The 23,287-nt window shown below is 49.1% G+C and overlaps 1 protein-coding gene across 1 annotated transcript in view; it reads left to right on the forward strand.

Annotated features, from left to right (window-relative positions):
* Positions 1 to 5,722: 5,722 nt before the first annotated feature.
* The window catches only part of MLH1 (mutL homolog 1), a 199,908-nt gene continuing 182,343 nt past the window's right edge, over positions 5,723 to 23,287 (forward strand). The window contains exons 1-3 of the mRNA XM_068236537.1: positions 5,723 to 6,268; positions 9,024 to 9,114; positions 22,551 to 22,649. Coding sequence (XP_068092638.1) covers positions 6,153 to 6,268; positions 9,024 to 9,114; positions 22,551 to 22,649 — 306 coding nt within the window. The 5' untranslated portion in view covers positions 5,723 to 6,152. The remainder of the gene's footprint in view (positions 6,269 to 9,023; positions 9,115 to 22,550; positions 22,650 to 23,287) is intronic.

A 23,287-nucleotide genomic window follows, 5' to 3' on the forward strand; every position in this document is an offset into this window, starting at 1 on the left:
AGCCGGGTGGGCAGATAGGTAGCCGGGTGGGAGGGTGGGCAGATAGGTAGCTGGGTGGGTAGATAGGTAGCCGGGTGGGAGGGTAGGCAGTTAGGTAGCCGGGTGGGCAGATAGGTAGCTGGGTGGGTAGGTAGGTATCCAGGTGGGCAGATAGGTAGCCGGGTGGGCAGATAGGTAGCCGGGTGGGAGGGTAGGCAGTTAGGTAGCCGGGTGGGCAATTAGGTAGCCGGGTGGGAGGGTAGGCAGATAGGTAGCTGGGTGGGTAGATAGGTAGCCGGGTGGGAGGGTAGGCAGTTAGGTAGCCGGGTGGGCAGTTAGGTAGCCGGGTGGGCAGTTAGGTAGCCGGGTGGGAGGGTAGTCAGAAGGGTAGCCGGGTGGGAGGGTAGGCAGTTAGGTAGCCGGGTGGGCAGTTAGGTAGCCGGGTGGGAGGGTAGGCAGATAGGTAGCTGGGTGGGTAGATAGGTAGCCGGGTGGGCAGCCAGTTAGGTAGCCGGGTGGGTAGATAGGTAGCCGGGTGGGAGGGTAGGCAGTTAGGTAGCCGGGTGGGCAGTTAGGTAGCCGGGTGGGAGGGTAGGCAGAAGGGTAGCCGGGTGGGAGGGTAGGCAGTTAGGTAGCCGGGTGGGCAGTTAGGTAGCCGGGTGGGAGGGTAGGCAGTTAGGTAGCCAGGTGGGCAGTTAGGTAGCCGGGTGGGAGGGTAGGCAGAAGGGTAGCCGGGTGGGAGGGTAGGCAGTTAGGTAGCCGGGTGGGCAGTTAGGTAGCCGGGTGGGAGGGTAGGCAGTTAGGTAGCCGGGTGGGAATGTAGGCAGTTAGATAGCCGGGTGGGCAGTTAGGTAGCCGGGTGGGTAGCCAGTGGGGGCCCCGACTCCTATGCTCCCCCTCACCTGGGTGTCCCCCCTCCAATTACAAGCCGCGGGGATTGCAGCCCGACTGTTTTTTTTTTTTGTTTTTTTTTCCTTAAAAAAAAACTATTTTCCCCGGGGAGGCCCCCTCCTATCCTCCCCATCCCTCACCTCGGAGGGCCCCCCTCCTGTTACGAGCGGCGGGTACAGCAAACTTCCGGCGAGGTAAAGCAGAAGATAGAGGTCCAGCTGCCTCCCAGTCGCTGTCTCCTTTGTAATTGCAGCGCACTAAACCAGGAAGCAGTGCGAGCGGCATAGAGGAGACAGCGTAGCCCGGGAGGCAGCTGGACCTCTATCTTCTGCTATACCTCGCCGGAACTTTGCTGTACCCGCCGCTCGTAACAGGAGGGGGGCCCTCCGAGCCCGAGGTGAGGGAGGGGGATGATAGGAGGGGGCCCCCCACCGGGGAAAATAGTTTTTTTTAAGGGACATAAAAAAAAAAAAAATACAGTCGGGCTGCCCTCCCCGCGGCTCTCCCCTCCAGCGCACCCCTTCTAGGGGCCCCCAGGAGGAGGGGCAGTCGGGGCCCACCGATGGGACCGTCGGTGGTTCGGCGGCTCTGTCCGAGCCTGGACAGGCGCCCCCCCCAGTTCAGTTAGTGACAGGTACCCGCAGTTTAGGTATGACAGGAGCCCCCAGTGTATGCAGTGACAGGGACCCCCCCCCAGTGTATGTAGTGACAGGAGCCCCCAGTTTAGGTAGTGACAGGGCCCCCCAGTTCAGGTAGTGACAGGTGCCCCCAGCTCAGGTATTGACAGGCGCCCCCCCAATTCAGTTAGTGACAGGTACCCCCAGTTTAGGTATGACAGGAGCCCCCCAGTGTATGCAGTGACAGGGACCCCCCCCCCCCCCAGTGTATGTAGTGACAGGAGCCCCTAGTTTAGGTAGTGACAGGGCCCCCCAGTATAGATAGACAGGTCTATAGGTGTCCCCAGTTTAAATAGCCAGATCTATAGGTGTCCTCAGTGGCAGCGGAGAGAGAAGAGAAGCGGTGGGGAAGGGAGGACGTTTCCCCCTCCCCCTTCCCTCACCTTGGGGCTCCCCCTCTCTCGCTCCCCCCTTTAGAATTAAGTGATGCGGCAGGCAGCGCCGCTGTGCCTGCCGCTTCTTTTCTCTCTCCGCTGCCACCCCAGGGCGGGCGGGCCAGCCTCGTCCGGGTAGCTAGGGGGGGGCAGCAGCTAGCCAGGGGAGTGCGCATGCCCCATTTTGCCCTATGTAGGGACGCCCATGGCATGGTAGGCAGATAGGTAGCCGGGTAGGCAGTTATGTAGCCGGGTGGGAGGGTAGGCAGATAGGTAGCTGGGTGGGCAGTTAGGTAGCCGGGTGGGAGGGTAGGCAGTTAGGTAGCCAGGTGGGCAGATAGGTAGCTGGGTGGGCAGTTAGGTAGCTGGGTGGGCAGTTAGGTAGCCAGGTGGGAGGGTAGGCAGATAGGTAGCTGGGTGGGTAGATAGGTAGCCGGGTGGGCAGATAGGTAGCCGGGTGGGAGGGTAGGCAGATAGGTAGCTGGGTGGGTAGATAGGTAGCCGGGTGGGTAGATAGGTAGCCGGGTGGGCAGATAGGTAGCCGGGTGGGCAGATAGGTAGCCGGGTGCGAGGGTGGGCAGATAGGTAGCTGGGTGGGTAGATAGGTAGCCGGGTGGGAGGGTAGGCAGTTAGGTAGCCGGGTGGGCAGATAGGTAGCTGGGTGGGTAGGTAGGTATCCAGGTGGGCAGATAGGTAGCCGGGTGGGCAGATAGGTAGCCGGGTGGGAGGGTAGGCAGTTAGGTAGCCGGGTGGGCAATTAGGTAGCCGGGTGGGAGGGTAGGCAGATAGGTAGCTGGGTGGGTAGATAGGTAGCCGGGTGGGAGGGTAGGCAGTTAGGTAGCCGGGTGGGCAGTTAGGTAGCCGGGTGGGCAGTTAGGTAGCCGGGTGGGAGGGTAGTCAGAAGGGTAGCCGGGTGGGAGGGTAGGCAGTTAGGTAGCCGGGTGGGCAGTTAGGTAGCCGGGTGGGAGGGTAGGCAGATAGGTAGCTGGGTGGGTAGATAGGTAGCCGGGTGGGCAGCCAGTTAGGTAGCCGGGTGGGTAGATAGGTAGCCGGGTGGGAGGGTAGGCAGTTAGGTAGCCGGGTGGGCAGTTAGGTAGCCGGGTGGGAGGGTAGGCAGAAGGGTAGCCGGGTGGGAGGGTAGGCAGTTAGGTAGCCGGGTGGGCAGTTAGGTAGCCGGGTGGGAGGGTAGGCAGTTAGGTAGCCGGGTGGGAATGTAGGCAGTTAGATAGCCGGGTGGGCAGTTAGGTAGCCGGGTGGGTAGCCAGTGGGGGCCCCGACTCCTATGCTCCCCCTCACCTGGGTGTCCCCCCTCCAATTACAAGCCGCGGGGATTGCAGCCCGACTGTTTTTTTTTTTTGTTTTTTTTCCCTTAAAAAAAAACTATTTTCCCCGGGGGGGGGGGCCCTCCTATCCTCCCCATCCCTCACCTCGGAGGGCCCCCCTCCTGTTACGAGCGGCGGGTACAGCAAACTTCCGGCGAGGTAAAGCAGAAGATAGAGGTCCAGCTGCCTCCCAGTCGCTGTCTCCTTTGTAATTGCAGCGCACTAAACCAGGAAGCAGTGCGAGCGGCATAGAGGAGACAGCGTAGCCCGGGAGGCAGCTGGACCTCTATCTTCTGCTTTACCTCGCCGGAACTTTGCTGTACCCGCCGCTCGTAACAGGAGGGGGGCCCTCCGAGCCCGAGGTGAGGGAGGGGGATGATAGGAGGGGGCCCCCACCGGGGAAAATAGTTTTTTTTAAGGGACATAAAAAAAAAAAAAAAATAGAGTCGGGCTGCCCTCCCCGCGGCTCTCCCCTCCAGCGCACCCCTTCTAGGGGCCCCCAGGAGGAGGGGCAGTCGGGGCCCACCGATGGGACCGTCGGTGGTTCGGCGGCTCTGTCCGAGCCTGGACAGGCGCCCCCCCCAGTTCAGTTAGTGACAGGTACCCCCAGTTTAGGTATGACAGGAGCCCCCAGTGTATGCAGTGACAGGGACCCCCCCCCAGTGTATGTAGTGACAGGAGCCCCCAGTTTAGGTAGTGACAGGGCCCCCCAGTTCAGGTAGTGACAGGTGCCCCCAGCTCAGGTATTGACAGGCGCCCCCCCCCCAATTCAGTTAGTGACAGGTACCCCCAGTTTAGGTATGACAGGAGCCCCCCAGTGTATGTAGTGACAGGAGCCCCTAGTTTAGGTAGTGACAGGGCCCCCCAGTATAGATAGACAGGTCTATAGGTGTCCCCAGTTTCAATAGCCAGATCTATAGGTGTCCTCAGTGGCAGCGGAGAGAGAAGAGAAGCGGTGGGGAAGGGAGGACGTTTCCCCCTCCCCCTTCCCTCACCTTGGGGCTCCCCCTCTCTCGCTCCCCCCTTTAGAATTAAGTGATGCGGCAGGCAGCGCCGCTGTGCCTGCCGCTTCTTTTCTCTCTCCGCTGCCACCCCAGGGCGGGCGGGCCAGCCTCGTCCGGGTAGCTAGGGGGGGGCAGCAGCTAGCCAGGGGAGTGCGCATGCCCCATTTTGCCCTATGTAGGGACGCCCATGGCATGGTAGGCAGATAGGTAGCCGGGTAGGCAGTTATGTAGCCGGGTGGGAGGGTAGGCAGATAGGTAGCTGGGTGGGCAGTTAGGTAGCCGGGTGGGAGGGTAGGCAGTTAGGTAGCCAGGTGGGCAGATAGGTAGCTGGGTGGGCAGTTAGGTAGCTGGGTGGGCAGTTAGGTAGCCAGGTGGGAGGGTAGGCAGATAGGTAGCTGGGTGGGTAGATAGGTAGCCGGGTGGGCAGATAGGTAGCCGGGTGGAAGGGTAGGCAGATAGGTAGCTGGGTGGGTAGATAGGTAGCCGGGTGGGAGGGTGGGCAGATAGGTAGCTGGGTGGGTAGATAGGTAGCCGGGTGGGAGGGTAGGCAGTTAGGTAGCCGGGTGGGCAGATAGGTAGCTGGGTGGGTAGGTAGGTATCCAGGTGGGCAGATAGGTAGCCGGGTGGGAGGGTAGGCAGTTAGGTAGCCGGGTGGGCAATTAGGTAGCCGGGTGGGAGGGTAGGCAGATAGGTAGCTGGGTGGGTAGATAGGTAGCCGGGTGGGAGGGTAGGCAGTTAGGTAGCCGGGTGGGCAGTTAGGTAGCCGGGTGGGCAGTTAGGTAGCCGGGTGGGAGGGTAGTCAGAAGGGTAGCCGGGTGGGAGGGTAGGCAGTTAGGTAGCCGGGTGGGCAGTTAGGTAGCCGGGTGGGAGGGTAGGCAGATAGGTAGCTGGGTGGGTAGATAGGTAGCCGGGTGGGCAGCCAGTTAGGTAGCCGGGTGGGTAGATAGGTAGCCGGGTGGGAGGGTAGGCAGTTAGGTAGCCGGGTGGGCAGTTAGGTAGCCGGGTGGGAGGGTAGGCAGAAGGGTAGCCGGGTGGGAGGGTAGGCAGTTAGGTAGCCGGGTGGGCAGTTAGGTAGCCGGGTGGGAGGGTAGGCAGTTAGGTAGCCGGGTGGGAATGTAGGCAGTTAGATAGCCGGGTGGGCAGTTAGGTAGCCGGGTGGGTAGCCAGTGGGGGCCCCGACTCCTATGCTCCCCCTCACCTGGGTGTCCCCCCTCCAATTACAAGCCGCGGGGATTGCAGCCCGACTGTTTTTTTTTTTTGTTTTTTTTCCCTTAAAAAAAAACTATTTTCCCCGGGGGGGCCCTCCTATCCTCCCCATCCCTCACCTCGGAGGGCCCCCCTCCTGTTACGAGCGGCGGGTACAGCAAACTTCCGGCGAGGTAAAGCAGAAGATAGAGGTCCAGCTGCCTCCCAGTCGCTGTCTCCTTTGTAATTGCAGCGCACTAAACCAGGAAGCAGTGCGAGCGGCATAGAGGAGACAGCGTAGCCCGGGAGGCAGCTGGACCTCTATCTTCTGCTTTACCTCGCCGGAACTTTGCTGTACCCGCCGCTCGTAACAGGAGGGGGGCCCTCCGAGCCCGAGGTGAGGGAGGGGGATGATATGAGGGGGCACCCCACCGGGGAAAATAGTTTTTTTTAAGGGACATAAAAAAAAAAAAATACAGTCGGGCTGCCCTCCCCGCGGCTCTCCCCTCCAGCGCACCCCTTCTAGGGGCCCCCAGGAGGAGGGGCAGTCGGGGCCCACGCCCACCGATGGGACCGTCGGTGGTTTGGCGGCTCTGTCCGAGCCTGTTCTGATGTGTGACTGAATGAAGACTCTGTACATTGGAAACCCTGAATTAAGACTCTACATTCTGCTGAACACATACTCTGAAACACACTGCTGCTGTTAAATCATTAGTAGTCATGCTGCCTAATGCTGGGGTCATTCGCCGACTCGATGAAACGGTCGTTAATCGCATTGCTGCTGGGGAAGTAATCCAGAGACCTGCCAATGCCATCAAGGAGATGATTGAAAACTGGTAATTCCTAACCTGTAATTCTTGCGTGTTTTTATGGGACTGTATTCTTTATTTTTTTTTTATTTCTGCAATTCACAGTGTATAGTCGGGGTAACTGAGTGTAGGAATGGGAACTTTAGTACATGGAGTGGACTGATGGGAACGTGGTAAGGTCCTGAGTACGAATTTCGTAATGCTATTTTTTTGTTTTCTGCATTAGAAATGAAACAAATGCATGTCAATGGAGTAATTTCCATTGAATTGCACATATTTGTATGTGGCGTGTGGCAGAAAAATTATTGATTCTGCACCATGCATCTGTTTTCCATCCAATGATTGTTAGACACGTATGAAAAATCTCATAGAAACACAAAATGTATGCTAAATGTAATATCCTAGTGCAAATAGACTGTGGCAACTTTGCTCTAGTGTCCACACAATATTAAAAGGCTTGCGCTGCTGCTGTGGTGGCACTAATGCCATAATGTATTTGTGGTTTGACTGTGAGTAGGTGTGCATACACAGCATCTTTGTAGTGGACCCAGCAGGAAATCTCTTAGAGAAATTCTGCTACAGTAATGGGATTGGGTAGACAGCACCCTCTCGAGCTTTAATTCCTGGTACACACCATGCAATTTCTTCTCAGATTGACAAGTTGAATTGATAATTTTGTGCAGAAGGAATTAGAAACCTGGTTGGACAGGTCAGAAATTTTCGATTTGACTTGTCAATCTGATGGGCAATTGCATGGTGTGTACCAGGCATAAGATTTCACATAGGTTGTAGTAAACTACGCCCACACTATTTGGCCAATCACAATGCTTTGTGTGGTAGAGGGTTCTGTGATTGGAGAACTGTTAATTAGGTTTCCGGTTTGGTCCCCTAAACTAGACTAGCCCCTCATCCATATGTAAAGGCTAGAGCACACCAAAAATAGCTAGCATAATTGCAAACGCTAAGTGTTTTTAGAAGTGATTTTTTTTTTTTTTTTCTAAGCGATTCCAGGCATGTGCCTATCGATTTTCTAGTTATGCCTAGCGGGTTTTGGAGTGTTTTAGTGTAGAGTTTTTTTGTACAGTTTTTGAGCTGGAAGTGAACAACTTTTGCAAAAAAAAAAAAAAAACCTTGGAAAATTGCTCTTTTGTATTTTTTTTCCCCCCACTTTCCTTATACTTATCATTGAGGCTGAATCGGCCCCAAAATGCTGCAGGACAAACGCTTGCATTTGGGAAAAAATCACATCGCCCTGGTGTGAACCATTCCATACAAATACATTACCCAAACGCTTTTGAAAGTCCTAGCGTTTTAAAAAGCGATCAGAAGCGCTCTTGGTGTGCACCAGCCCTCACATTGTGCTAGCACCCACACTATGAAAAAGGATTTATACAGAATTACTAGGAGAGAGTACCTGGTACTTTTTTTTTTTTTATCAACAAGTCTGTGACTTCAAGCAGCTCTTATTTATTGCCCATAGCTGTCTGTGGCCCAGTGCACACCAAAACCGCTAGCAGATCCGCAATACGCTAGCGGTTTTGGGAGCCGATTTCAGAGCGATTCTAGGTATGTTTAGAGAGGTTTTCTAAACATACCTAGCGGTTTTGGATGCGTTTTTGTGTAGCAGATTACACATATTGTTACAGTAAAAGCTGTTACTGAACAGCTACTGTAACAAAAATGCCTGGCAAACCGCTCTGATCTAGCGTTTTTTAGAGCGGTTTGCGTTTTTCCTATACTTTACATTGAGGACGAAACGCTTCCGAAAACCGCAAACGCGCAGCAGGAGGCGCGTTTGCGGCTTGGCCAAAACCGCAAACCTCCGGTGTGCACCATCCCATTGCAATACATTAGACAAGCGTTTTTAGAGGCGGATGCGGCCGGCGGATCGCTCCAAAAACCGCTCGGTGTGCACTGGGCCTGTGTTTGATCCAGCTAGTTTGACTTTACTCTAGCCCTCTGTGCCCACTAGCAACCTTGCTTGACCAGTCTGTGTTGCCTGTTTGCTATCTGCCTCAGCTTAGTTTTGAGTTCCTTACCAAACCTGCCAGCTACCTGCACAGATTAATTTCTCTAAACCTTGTATTGTGGTACTAGTACCTAGCTTTCCAAAGTCTATTCCATTGTAGATTTATCAGGCCAGGAGAGCAGAGCATGGGAATCCTTGGCTGCAAAAGAGGAGTGGAAATAAAGCAATGGGCACAGTGACGTAGCTAAGGAGCTGTGGGCCCCGATGCAAGTTTTACAATGGGGCCCCCCAAGCACTCTATACATAGCAATTGATACGGCGCACCAAAACCTGCCAATGGCAACTACAGTGTCAGAGGTGCAAGAAGGGGATGGGGAACAGTTTGTTAATAATTACCACTTTTCAAAGTATCTATAGAAGTGATTATAATGAGCACAGGACCAATAGAGAGCTAATACTGTAGTTGAGGGAGGGCCCTTCGGGGCCCCTCAGGCCCAAGGGCCCTGATGCGGTGGCTACCTCTGCAACCCTTTATTGCTACGCCCCTGAATGGGCATACTGCTGCTGGGTAATACCGTTACAATTGGGCAGTGGAAATCCAACCTGTTCCATCTCTAGATCCCAGCATTGCTGGCTGTAGAAAAGGCCAGTCAAGGCTCAGATAGAAATACAAAGGATAAAGGCTTTTGCTTACCTGGATGTTTCTGGCCTGTTTATTTATTATGTTTTTGTTTGTTATTGGCCAGATGTTACAGTGGAAATATCTATTACATCAAATTACTTTTCTGATCTGTTCCTTTTTTTTCCCTTTAGTTTAGATGCTAAATCAACAAGTATCCAAGTAACTGTTAAAGATGGCGGGATGAAATTAATTCAGATTCAGGACAACGGCTGTGGAATAAGGGTATGCTAACATTTGCTTCTTTTCCAGATTCTGGGTAAAATGGTGTCGCAGACTATTGGATTATTTAATCACAGCTCTGCTGATTGTGAAAATGTGTTTATAAAGGCAGTGTTCTTATCCCCCTGCCAGCATTCACAAACCATTTCTTGGTACTCCATTTAACCATTTTTTATTAAGCAGTTAACCACTAAGGGTTTTTTCTTTCTCTTAAAGAGTAACTGTTAGGCATGAATTTAAAAAATAGTTCTGGATATCCCTCTTTAATGCAGCCTAAAAAGATGCTAAAAGGGCATTGGCATAGTGAACAATCATTCTCACTTTTAAATGAATATGATTTATAAATCCTCTGGCTCCCAGCTCCTAACTAGTACGCAGAGCTAGTGTATGCTGGGTGGCTTTGTTTGTTTTTTTTTCTCTGCTACGCCGTGTTTTTTCTCTGCTACTCCGTGTTCCTCCCCTTCATTTAATATTCCTCCCCTTATGCAGTAGTGCAACCTGATTGGCTGCTTCCTCTGGCCCTCAAGTTTTCCATACCCACGCCTCTGTTCCTCTCTGATCGGCAATACAGACCTCCCTCATACATTTATTGTAGCTGTCTGCTTGCATGAGGGGCTCTGCAGAGTGGGGTAAAGATGGCTAGCGGATTGCTCCAGACCCTTGCTGCTGGTGGTAAGGCTAGGTATCTAGGTAGTGTGTAAGTGCACGGAGAGATGGACTTCATATACCAGCAGTGTGGCTCATCTGCAGCGGCTCCCTCCTCCTGCATTGTGTATGTGTCTGTGAAGCTGCAGCTGCCAGCAACTACGTGGTTCCTGGATTTCTGATGACAGCAGCCTCACATGCACTATGCTGGAATGAGGGAGTCACTACAGATGAGTCCGCACTGCTCGGCAATTAAGGGGGAAAAAAAAAAACACAGGGCGGACAGAAACCTTCAGCGCTCTCCTCTCCTCCTCCTAAGGCGGCAGACCGTGTCCAGCTCCTCTGCATTCTGTCCGGGAGGATCTGTCAGTGCGCAGAGGCTCTGACCACTGGCGTAACGATAGGGGAAGCAGCCCCTGCCCCCGCGGGGGGGGGGGGGGGGGGGGGCGCTCATGGCCGTTTTAGGGGGGCAGGAGGGGTCGCAGCATGAGGGGAGAGCTTGGTAGCAGGTCCCCCCCCCTCACCTCAGGCTCTCCCCTCTGCGCTCCCCTCCTGCATCTACGTAAGTGTTAGCAGCAGCGGCGGTGGCAGCTATAATTACCTCCATTCACCACGGAGGTTACTGTTCTGCAAGGGCTTCACATTACTTCCTGTTAATGTGAAAGTAATGTGAAGCCCTTGCAGATCGGCGACCTCCGGTGGTGAATGGAGGTAATTATAGCTGCTGCCGCTGCTATCACTTAAGTAGATGCAGGAGGGGAGCGCAGAGGGGAGAGCCCGAGGTGAGGGGGGGGGGGGGGGCGTCCCCACCGACCTGCTACCAAGCTCTCTCCTCATGCTGCGACCCCTCCTGCCCCCCTAAAACTGCCATGAGCTGGCCCTAGGGGGGCGTGCTCCAATTCTTGCAGGGGGGCCCGGGGACTTCTAGTTACGCCCCTGGCTCTGATAGTTTCAGGAGCAGAGGTGATGTGCGGGAGGAGGGGAGACTCTAGGCTCACATTCCTCATGGATAGTGAAGTGGGACACTGCTTTCAGTAGGAGGAGGTAGAGGAATACCAGCTGCATCAGCCTTCTTTATCTGCTGCTAAAGTTTCCTAACTGAAGGCTGGCTGGCAGCAGAACATATATTTTAGCTTAGCTTACAACGGTAACTACTAGGATTGGTAGTGCAGCATTAATAATGGGTGACTGTGAGCAAGTGTGGTTTAGCACTTCATGCAGACAGACTGGCTACTTCACTCTACTACTGAACAGCAGGTGGGAGTGTCTGAGGGCTGGGAAGAGGGAGTGCTAATGCATACTAAATCAAAAGGAGGAGGGCAAACAGTAAGGGAGGAAATTACATCACGATTGGCTTCAGACACAGTCATTCTAAAATGGAACCTTTTCAGGAATAAAAATCTCTATTTACTATATATAATTCACTGCAAAGCAAAACATGGGCAGTGCAATGCATAAGTTGTGTAAGTACAGCAAATATTTATCTACTTGTATATGTGTGTTTTGTTTTTTTTGGAGAAATTGTGCGTAACCGCTCCTCTTTAAAGGAAACCTAAACTGACCGTTAACCTGGGGCTTCTACCAGCCCCCTGCAGCTGCCCACGCCATCATTGAATGATACTCCAGTCCCCCGCAGGGGGAATCAACTCGGCAACTCAGCCAAGTAGATGGCCACTGTGTCTGCCTGGCCCTGACCACGCATGTACTAGATCACGCTTCCGCCGCCGGGAGCATCCTGTGCATGTGCAAGTGGACAGAATCATGCATAAGAACTGGGAACTGATTGAAAAAAAGAGCCCATACTGGGACAACGTCTACTAAAGAAACCAACAATTTCCTGTAGAATTAATGGCAGCATACTACGGGTTAGCTCCGCCCCTAACCCTGCTAGGACCAGTCATTATAAATTTTAACTCCACCCATCAGTCACTGCGTTGTTTTTTTTTTTTCCGTCCTACGCCAGGACTAGTCGAGTCTGCGGCTTTTCTTTCTGCCTGCCTGCTGTGCTTCTGCAGCCCTCCGCACGGATGTCTCCCTCTGCTGCGATGCCCTGGTCATAGCTACTAAAAGTGCATTCAGGTCGGGAAAAGTCGCCCCCGGTTTTCTGGCTGATCTTTTTGGGGAGGTGCATGGTGTATAGCGCTGTAAAGCGGCGCGCATGTACACTAGGCCCGAATAAGATGGATAGCTGTGTTGGAAGTGCCCCGTGGGAGTGCGTTCCACCTGTTCCTCCTACTAGACGGTAGCTTCTGGCTTCGGTGCGCTCCAGCCAACTACTTCCGGGTCAACAGAAAGTGATGTAGGGCGCCGACCTCACCGCATATAGTCGCACTCGAGGGAATCCAGGAGCCGGCATATGCGCGGTGATCCTAGGAGTGGTGAGATGGATTTATTTTTCATTCGGGCCAGCAGATTGATTTTGTTTGTCAGCCTGCAGGTGCATTATTTAGGATCCTAATAGGATTATTTGTATTTTTGATAGGATTGATGGTGCATGTTAAGCCTGTCTCCTGATATCTTCTGCAGCGCTCTACAGGTACTCCCCTCCTGACATGCTGTTTGCTAACAATGTTTCCAATGTATGTTAAATATAGATTTGAGGAAAAATTCTTCTCATTACTATTGTTTTGCAGTAATCTGTGTAAATCATGGATGCATCTGCCTCAGAAACAGATCAGCCACAAAATGATTGGTAAGGCAGCGTGACACTTTGCAAATTATTATTATTTTGGGGGGGGGAGAAAGAGGGTATTCACACTTTGAATAAAATCATGTGTGTTTTTCAGCCCTGAACCCCAGCCCGGAACCCCATTCTCTGCCACTTGATACTCTTCTTCTAGAACCTCACAGAGGTCTCAGGATAGAAAAAGATCCCATAAACAGTCTCAAGCAAGTCGATGTTGGGCATGTGGTAGTAAATCAATGCCGGTGTTGTGTCTGATTACGCTGCCTGTTGATTTGCGCTGCCCTGCATGCGCAATAGGAGACTGTGCGGCCACATTTCCTATTTAATTATGCTGCTGGTGGTAAAATACTAAATATCTTCACTTCCACACATCCTACACTCCCCAAATTTTCAGGGTAGGAAGGAAACCCCCAGAACGACCTCTATGCCAAATTGCAGCCCCTGAGCCCCACTGGTTCCCGAGATAGGCTTCTGTTATCCATCTCCTGAACCAGCGGGGCTCGGGGGCTGCAATTTGGCATAGAGGTCGTTCTGGGGGTCCCTCCCTACCCTGAAAAGAGTGTGGGAGCGGAGATATTTAGTATTTTATCTCCAGCAGCATCATTAACTTCACACTGAGCATGCGTGCTACTCATTGTGGAAGGAAGCTTCCGGGCAGCACAATCAGACATTACACCGGGCAAGCTTGTTTGTTCAACATGTTTCTTCTCTTTCCCGGTGGAAGAATGTTCGCAAGAGCAGGATCTTCCAACCTTTAATTAAGGACATAGTCCAGCAAGCACTTAAAGAGCAAGCTGCCATGCCTGCGGGTGCCCCTAATGATCTTAAAGAGGCAGGAACTGTTTCTGCAGAGGACGACGTGGATACTTTTGATGATATTGCTGTAGGATTTGACTTTGCACTTGTGCCTCCTTTTGTAAAATCAGTCCGCGAAGCCTTAGAGTGGGAAGAGCCTGAGGAGCCCCCTACTAAATCCAAGACCTATTATCCTCATCTAAAAAGAGAGTATTATCCTTTCCTGTTATGGAAGAGGTTAATGGTATATTTCAGGAAGAGTGGTCTAAGGTGGAGAAGAAGCCACCATTGGCCAATAGACTGGGCAAACTGTATCTTGTGGAAGTGGAGTTAACTAAAAAGCTGGACACAGTGCCCATTGTAGATGCATCTGTAACTAGACTGGCACGTCATGTCATACTTGCGTCTGAAGATTCCGTATCCTTTAGGGATCCCTTAGATAGAAGAATGGATCAAGATTTAAGACGAGCTTATATTGCCATGGGTAATGCCTGTAGACCGGCCATAGCTCTTACTTCTGTTGCCAAAGCCATCAGAACTTGGGTGGAAAATCTAAAGGGAGCCGTCCAGGCAGGAGTTGATACCAAGACTATCCTGTCGGCTCTAGAGGAATTTAGACTTGCTTCTGACTTTATTGGCGAAGCTGCGTTCGACGTCTTAAGATGCTCCAGTCGCGCTATGCTTCACTCTATAATGGCTAAACGTGCGATGTGGTTGAAGCCCTGGTCGGCGGACCCCAACTTGCGGGTCACGTGGTGCAAAATTCCCTTTGACGGCCAAAATCTGTTCGGAAGCAAGCTAGACACAGCTATCTCTAGAGTCACGGGAGTTAGGTCATTTTTGAGGCAGGTGGCAAGGAACGCAGTCAACTTTTGTCCAAATATAATAAGCAGCGCACTACTCCCAACAATCAGGATCAAAAATCCTTCTGAGAATTCGTCTACCCACAGAGAGACAGTAGGAGGCAGGTTGGCGGATTATGTTCAACTGTGGGTGGAGAAATTCGACAACCAGTGGGTAACAGATACCATACGAAAGGGACATTCTTGAATTTTCAAAGACCAAACCTCCAGACGATTCGTTTGTTGCGACAAAAATCCCAACATCTTTAAACCAACTACACATTCTGCAGACGTATGTACAAGAGTTGTTACAAAAGAGAGCCATTATACATGTTCCCCACAGCGAAAGATACAGGGGAATGTACTCCCCATTATTCTTTGTCACAAAGAAGACGGGCGAATTTCGTCCAGTCTTAGATCTCAGAATATTGAACAATCACATATTACAGAGCAGATTCAAGATGGAGTCACTACAGACCATCATTCCGTCAATTCACTTAGATTTCCGTAAATTCACTTAATGCAGCACAGAACAATTCTGCTTGAAACCCTACAATCCTTTTAGGTGGTTGATAAACTGGAAAGGGAGCAAGTTAACCCCCTACTCCAACCCTGATTTTCCTAGGAGCAGAGATCAGCACAATGGACAATGCAATCAGGTTACCGAGGGAGAGAATCCACTCAACAGTTCAAAAGATGTCAGAGGCAGAACTTACAACAGTTATGTCCGCAAGTGGCTGGTGGCAGCTATCCCCATGGTCAAGTGGACCAGATGGAACATGAGAATATCCCAGAGTGTTCCTGAACCAGTGGAGAGGGAAGAGCTACGATCAGACCATACGAACTCTCCCTTGCATGAAGGAAGAACGATGATGGTGGCAGAATGTTCACAATATGCAAAGACATCACAGGTTACAGGAACAGACACCAATATGCATTACGACCGACGCAAGTCTTTGGGGATGGGGTGCTTATCTAAATCACAGTTACACCCAGGGCAGATGGGAAGCATCTGTACAAGGGGGTACCCACCAACATCCTGGAAATTCGGGCAGCTTGGAAAGCTCTGAGACATTATGAGGACACATGCAGGGGAGGCTCAGTTTCCTGAGGATGGACAATACAACAGCCGTCGCTTATGTACAAAATCAGGGGGGCACCCACAGTGCAACACTTCTAAGGGAAGTAGCACCGATTTATGAACTGAGTTCAGGAGAATCTTATACTGTTATCAGCCATACATATTCCAGGGACTACATTATAGCAGATACACTGAGTCGAGGTTGGATAGACCACAACGAATGGTCGCTCAACCCAGTAATCTTCAAGGAAATCTGTCTCAGATGGGGCGAACCACAGATGGACCTGATGCCAACCCCGCAGAACTCGAAATGTGCGAGATTTATAACCAGATCCCGTTGCGAACAAGCACAACAGTGGGGTGCACTAACGGCACCATGGGGATGCAAGTTAGCGTGTCCCCCCCCCCCCCCCCAACACCTCATTTTTCACCTACTGAGACGCATCCAACGAGAGAGTTTAACGATAATAGTAGTGGTTCCATGGTGGCCTCGCAGGCCATGGTTTCCACTCCTGCAGGAACTTCTGGTGGAACCTCCATTCAAGTTACCATGTCCCAGGGACTTGTTGACGCAAGGACAGATACTACATCCAGACCCCAAGATACTCGGTTTGACAACATGCAAATTGAGAGGACAAAACTATCGCAGATAGGATGCTCAACAGCTGTAACTGAGACTATACTAAAGGCAAGAAAGATCTCTACAAATAGAACGTATCACAAGGTCTGGGACAAATATACCGCTTTTATGTCACACGGCAATATCAATCCAATGGATCTGCCAGTATCGCATGTACTGGAGTTCCTTCAAAAGGGCCTGGATATGGTCCTCGGGCTGAGAACTATAAAGAGTCAAATCTCTGCTATATCCACTCTAACGGACAAGAGATGGGCAGTACACCCCTTGGTAGTACAATTTTTAAGAGCAGTAACAAAGCTGATACCACCTATACGCAATTATTATCCACAATGGGATTTACCGTTAGTACTTCAAGGGCTGGCCAGATCACCTTTTGAACCGACTCAGGACTGTAATTGTTACAGGCTCTTATATGTGATCCAGAGCATCTGCAGTTCTTCCCTGAAAGGGTGACTTTGAAACCCAATATGCAATTTATCCCAAAAGTTGCGACCACTTTCACTATAACCAGGAAATAAACTTACCAGTATTTAAAGATCAAACTGCACCAATATCTGATGCTTTGAATATACCTACACTTTTAAAGGAATACCTAGACAGAACGAGAGAAATTCGTAAATCGGAAAGACTGTTTGTATTGCTGGTAGGATACCGTAAAGGACAACCGGCAGCAACAAGGACTATCTCATCATGGATAGTAAGGGCAAATAGGGCTGCATGCAGGAGTGCAGAGGCTCAGCCCCCAACGAATATAACCGCACACTCCACAAGGGCAATATCTACATCTTGGGCAGCCTTTGCGGGTGTCTCCTCGGACACGATATGCAGAGCAGCAAACTGGTCCTCAGCCAACACTTTTATAAATCGCTACAAGGTGGACCCGGGAGCATCCTCCACGGTCTGTTTTGGGAAAGTGGTGTTAGCTTCAGCACAAGATGCAGGAGGAAAAGCCTAGCAAGTTGGTTGTTTGAACTTTCTGTTCTGTGTATTTCATATATTTTCTCTATTTGTGAAACTCAAAACAAAATAAAGAGATAGAGATGAATTCTACAGGAAACCAGAAAATTTATACTTACCGGTAATTTACTTTTCCTGTTGAATCTTCATGGCAGCAAACGGAGGACCCACCCTAAGATATATTGACTAATTGTAAGTAGAACTAGAAACAAAAGCAGTTACTGATGGGTGGGGTTAAAATTTATAATGACTGGTCCTGGCAGGGTTAGGGGCGGAGCTAACCCGTAGTATGCTGCCATGAAGATTCAACAGGAAAGGAAAATTACCGTTAGGTAAGTATACATTTTCAGGTATATAGCGTAAACCAAAGAATTTAGCTAGTACTGTTCTCAAGCTATATAGAATACAATACAATAGGTTAAAAGGTGTCCCCCAATTTGAAAGGGCTTTTTCTGTGCACGAAACCTAGAGGTTGCAAAATTTGGGAGTACTATCCAAAAAAGACATTGCAAAATCATATAGATGTAATTCTGAAATTGACCAGTTTATAACTTGCCAGTGGACAAATGTGGTCTGTGTTCTGGTCTGCCCATGTGGCCTGCAATATGTGGATCCCACGAGCAGAATGCTTAAATGCATAGGTGAAAACATTTACAATAATAAAAAAATCAAGTAAAAATGTAAATTGTTTCAGAACAGTGACTTTAAAGGGATCCAGATATTTGGTATTGAAAGACTGGAGATGGCAGAATGTCTTTAGACTGCTCTCCCAGTGTGAAACACAGGATCCATAACCTGAATATGATGCAGCCGAATGGTGTAAACTTAATTGTTTAAGGAATGAGTAATATGTCTTTTAATGCAGGGCAATTGTAAATACAATTTAATCAGTTAACTTTTATCTGTAGTACAGTATGTTGTGTTTTAAATGCACTGTGCAATTGACTAGCACTGCCACTTAAAGACAGGTAGGCCAACCTGCAGAAGAGTAAAGTAATGTAGGAGGAGTATTGTAATCCATATGTATTTAAGATTGTGCAAAGGTGGATCAGCGCATATGTATTTAAGGAACGGTTGTGTGCAAATTCCCTGTGTTACATATTTACATAGTTATTTTGGTTGAAAGACATACGTCCATCGAGTTCAACCAGTACAAAGTACAACTCCAGCCCGTCCCCCACATACCCCCGTTGATCCAGAGGAAGGCGAAAAAACCCCCACAAGGCATGGTCCAATTAGCCCCAAAAGGGAAAAATTCCTTCCTGACTCCAGATGGCAATCAGATAAAATCCCTGGATCAACATTAGGCATAACCTAGTAATTGTAGCCATGGATGTCTTTCAACGTAAGGAAAGTATCTAAACCCCCTTTAAATGCAGGTATAGAGTTTGCCATAACGACTTCCTGTGGCAATGCATTCCACATCTTAAAGGGACTCCGAGCTCACGAAAAAAAGAAAAGTTGTACTCACCAGGGGCTTTCTCCAGCCCAGTGCTGGTCGGGAGGTCCCACGCCGGCGTCCTGGCTCCTCTCCTTCTCCCCGCTCCGGTATAGCTGACAGGCCGCAGCCCGGGCGACACTCGGTGGAGTGTCGGGCTGCAGCTTCCGCGTATGACGCGGATTACGTCACACGCCGGCCGCCACGCGTCATCACGGCGGCCGGCGTGAAAGTACTGCGCATGCGCGAGTAATCCGCGTCATACGCGGAAGCTGCAGCCCGACACTCCACCGAGTGTCGCCCGGGCTGCGGCCTGTCAGCTATACCGGAGCGGGGAGAAGGAGAGGAGCCAGGACGGCGGCGTGGGACCTCCCGACCAGCACTGGGCTGGAGAAAGCCCCTGGTGAGTACAACTTTTCTTTTTTTCGTGAGCTCGGAGTCCCTTTAATCACTCTTACTGTAAAGAACCCTTTCCTAAATAAATGGCTAAAACGTTTTTCCTCCATGCACAGCTCATGTCCTCTAGTCCTTTGAGAAGGCCTAGGGACAAAAAGCTCATCCGCCAAGCTATTATATTGCCCTCTGATGTATTTATACATGTTAATTAGATCTCCTCTAAGGCGTCTTTTCTCTAGACTAAATAAACCCAGTTTATCTAACCTTTCTTGGTAAGCGAGACCTTCCATCCCACGTATCAATTTTGTTGCTCGTCTCTGCACCTGCTCTAAATCTGCAATATCTTTTTTGTAATGTGGTGCCCAGAACTGAATTCCATATTCCAGATGTGACCTTACTAGAGAGTTAAACAGGGGCAATATTATGCTAGCATCTTGAGTTTTTATTTTCCCTTTTAATGCATCCCAAAATTTTGTTCGCTTTAGCTGCAGCGGCTTGGCATTGAGTACGATTATTTAACCTGTTGTCGATGAGTACTCCTAAGTCCTTCTCCAAGTTTGATGTTCCCAACTGTATCCCATTTATTTTGTATGGTGCTAGACCATTGGTACGACCAAAATGCATGACTTTACATTTGTCAACATTGAATTTCATCTGCCATGTATGTGCCCATATAGCCATCCTATCCAGATCCTGTTGCAATATGACACTATCTTCCTGAGAGTTGATGATTCTGCACAATTTTGTATCATCTGCAAAAATAGCAACATTACTCACTACTGCATCTACTAGGTCATTAATAAATAAATTAAAGAGCACTGGACCCAGTACAGACCCTTGTGGGACCTCACTGCTAACAGTCTCCCATTTTGAGTACGATCCATTGACCACAACTCTTTGTTTTCTGTCCATTAGCCAGTTCCCTATCCATGCACACAAACTCTTCCCCAGTCCTTGCATCCTCAACTTTTGCACCAGACTTCTGTGGGGAACAGTGTCGAAGGCCTTTGCAAAGTCCAAGTATATCACATCTACAGCATTCCCAATATCCATATTAGCATTCACTACCTCCATAAAAGCTGAGCATGTTAGTCAAACAGGACCTGTCTTTAGTAAACCCATGTTGATGCTGAGAAATAAGATTATTTTCTACTATGAAGTCATGTATAGTATCTCTTAGTAACCCCTCAAATAGTTTGCATACAACTGATGTTAAGCTTACAGGTCTATAATTTCCTGGATCAGATTTTTTGCCCTTCTTGAATAATGGGAAACCGTGGGCTGTACGCCAATCCACTGGGACTCTGCTAGTTGCAAGAGAGTCACAAAAGATAACATAAAGGGGCTTAGCTATAACTGAACTCAATTCTCTTAGGACCCGAGGATGGGAATTATCATGTTAATATGCTATTAAATAATATATTTTACTGTATCAGTGTGGTTGCATGTAGTCCACTCTGGGTACAGTCTGCACAATATTCTCCCTCTCTCATCCTAATGAGTGACCGGCCCACCCCTTCAGTGTTGCACCAGGAAGGAAGAAAGAGAGAGTGATGGGGACCACCCCAGATGATATCGGAGCCCAGCGGCTCTGATAGAGGTGCAGAGATTTACTGCTGGCATACGTGGGTGGTCTGAGAGCATTGAGCGGAAGCATTACCAGATTATTCCACCTGAGCATCCATTCTACAAGTGCCACAATATCCATTGGATACTTTCTATCCCTCCTTGAAGTCTTGGGACTGCAAATGCAAAGTGTTACGAAATTAAACACTGGGACCAAGTCTCGGGACAAACTCCATGCCTAGTAGCCACCACCCTCCCTTATAAAGTTTCCTTTTTATATTCTTATGGAAATCTCCAGTCTGTGCAGTTGTGATTTCAGCCACAATGGATGATGAACGACCATCTAGCATTGTTAACAATATTGGTGCCCCTGAAGTATGGTGCCTCTGTCTCATCCTCCCATTTTCATAGACCAGAACATACTGCTTGACTGGGAGCCATGCAACCTGACTGTACATTCCTAAATTGTCAAATATGATTTCGCTCAGGTAAAACTGTCAGTGTCCAATTTTTGCCACTGAAAACTACTCTGCTTAATCCTGCATCTTCCAATGGCTTTACCTCACAGTTTTCCTACAGGGACCTATATCTATGGAAACAAAGTTGAAAAGAGATGTGTTGGCAATGTAAAATCAACAGATGGCTGTCCTGAAGATGGCAAGAGTCGGATGATATTTGTACCGCCTCCACAGCCCTGCTGCATTCCAGAATTCACTGCAGGAGGAGGTCATTCTCCTCCCAGTGTAGTTGCATGTTGAGAAAATTGGCGCCTCCATTATACAGTATAATCTTGTTATAGTAAACTCCGAGGGACCAGGAAAAGTGGTTTACTATATCAGAAATTGTCCTAGAAATGGCCCAGCATGCCCTGGTACTGCTGCAGAGGAGCAAATCTGTACTCCTATTGGAGGTACAGTGCAAGCACTTGCACATTTAGTGGACTATAAGGTTAAGTATACCTTATGCTGGGAATACACGGCTCGATTAGATAATTTCCGACATGTCAGATCTCCCGCCCGATCGTTTCGCCGCTCGATTCCAGATTGAAGTGAATGGAAAAAGATAAGAAAAACGAGCGGAAGATAAGAGAATTGACTGCGGAATCGAGTGGCGAAATGATTGAGCTGGAAAATTGATCGGCAAAATTGACCTGTGTATTCCCAGTGTTAGGACTGCATAGCCAGGCTGGACAAATCACCAGTACAGTAATCAGGGCTCCTAAAACATTGCAGCCGTCACTGAATAGAGGCAGCTACTCGCTTCCTGTGAGCAGCTCCTATACCTCCTTGGGCAGGACTTGCAGCATGTGTCTTGCAAAACTTTCTGCTCACACTTGAATTGATCATGAAGCCTCTCTTCAAAATGCAGCCAATCATAAGTCACTCGCATCTTTAATGCAAGTGGCTCTGATACCTCAGCGGGCAGGACGTAGCCCTCTACTCTCTGCTCTCCTTAGTTTTGCTGTGAGTAGGCCCGCTCTGATCTGCACAACAAGTAAAAGTAGCAAGAACTGTGCTTTACACGCTACCAGGACCTACCCGGAAGTGTGTACAATACTGTGGGAGGACTATGAAGATACTTCTATAGGTGATTGCTAACTGGAAGTGGTAACCCTGCATCCTCTTTTGTTTATGTTCACATTATTCCTCATTTTCCGCAGGCTGCTAATTTGTACAGTACTTTATATCCAGCGCAAGTGCCATTCTTCTTGTATTACAAATGTTATCAGGCATCAATTCACCTACAACCAGCGGACCATAGGTTTCACACTGACATGACGCATGTGCCGCTTACTGTTTACTATATCCAGTCAGGTAGGGGCCAAAAAAACAGGTTTACTATAACAGAAGTATTATTATATCACAACTTACTATACCAGGCTTTGCTCTCATAGACTTATAATGGAGATTGGCCAGGACCTGGAGAGGTAGTTTACTATATCAGAACTTATTATATTATACTGTATTAGCATTTCTACTCGCTGGTAAAAGAAAGTTGATATCAGTAGGTGTATTTCTGTCTCATTGTTGGCTCCTATTACTTTCATGTTGCACTGTAGTCCTGCGCGTTACTCATTGAGGAGTCTAGACTGCACCTCTTATTAGTGTAACAAAAAGGGGTCAATGTATTTATATATTTGAAACTATGGACAGATCTTTTGAGCCAGTGGTGAATTGACTTGATTCCATGCAGCAGGGTTCTGGTTGCAGCTCTTTATATATATTTTTTATGTATTTCCCAATTGAGGTAGACTTTATGGAGTCCTTTAGCTGGCAGTAGACCTTTAGTGGGCCAGAGAATCAAAATGCCTGTTCTCGTACATTATGCATGAAATGTAGATCTTTGTCTTCCACTAAAATGAGCTACAATTTGATAAGATATATTTGTTACAGAAAGAAGATCTGGAAATAGTTTGTGAAAGATTTACTACTAGTAAACTGCAGTCATTTGAAGATTTGTCAACAATTTCTACTTATGGCTTCCGTGGTGAAGTAAGCATAAACAAACAGATGTATAGATGCTTGTGTAAGGCTGTAATGTCCTATTATGATGCAATACTCTGTAAATGTTTCTGCACATTAACTGCCTGCACCACGTTGCATTTATCGCATGCTATGTGCAATGCTCAAGGCACCAATGCTTTATAACGTTCTACTTGTGGAGTCATTCTACTGTGTTACTTCATTCTCATAATGAAGTAAACTAGAGATGGGATGACAAATCCATCCCTGAATATTTACAAAGATTTGGGTTTTGAAAGATTATAATCCTACACCTACATTTCCACAATTCAAATCTGACGGATCCCTGAATGTTAATGACTGTTCGGGATTCGAAGATTCTAAGCATACCCCTTCATTTCTGCAATCTTATCTGACGAATCCTACGGCGCCTGAAAACTAAAATCATCCCCGCCGCAGAGGGGTGAAGTTAACGCACCTCTCCGGGATCTACACGCAGCCCATCTTCTTCCTAGGCCTCCCGTCTCATTGGTAACTGCACATACACACGCCACACCTTAATCTCTAGTTATCTGGCTTGCAGTCACTGCCTTGTATTCCCATTTCTTATTTATGTCTGCTTCAAACACACTAGGGGAATGATAGCTGAGTGAGCTATACGCCCCTTT

Source organism: Hyperolius riggenbachi, chromosome 5, assembly GCF_040937935.1.
Source record: "Hyperolius riggenbachi isolate aHypRig1 chromosome 5, aHypRig1.pri, whole genome shotgun sequence".
Taxonomy (NCBI): Eukaryota; Metazoa; Chordata; class Amphibia; order Anura; family Hyperoliidae; genus Hyperolius; species Hyperolius riggenbachi.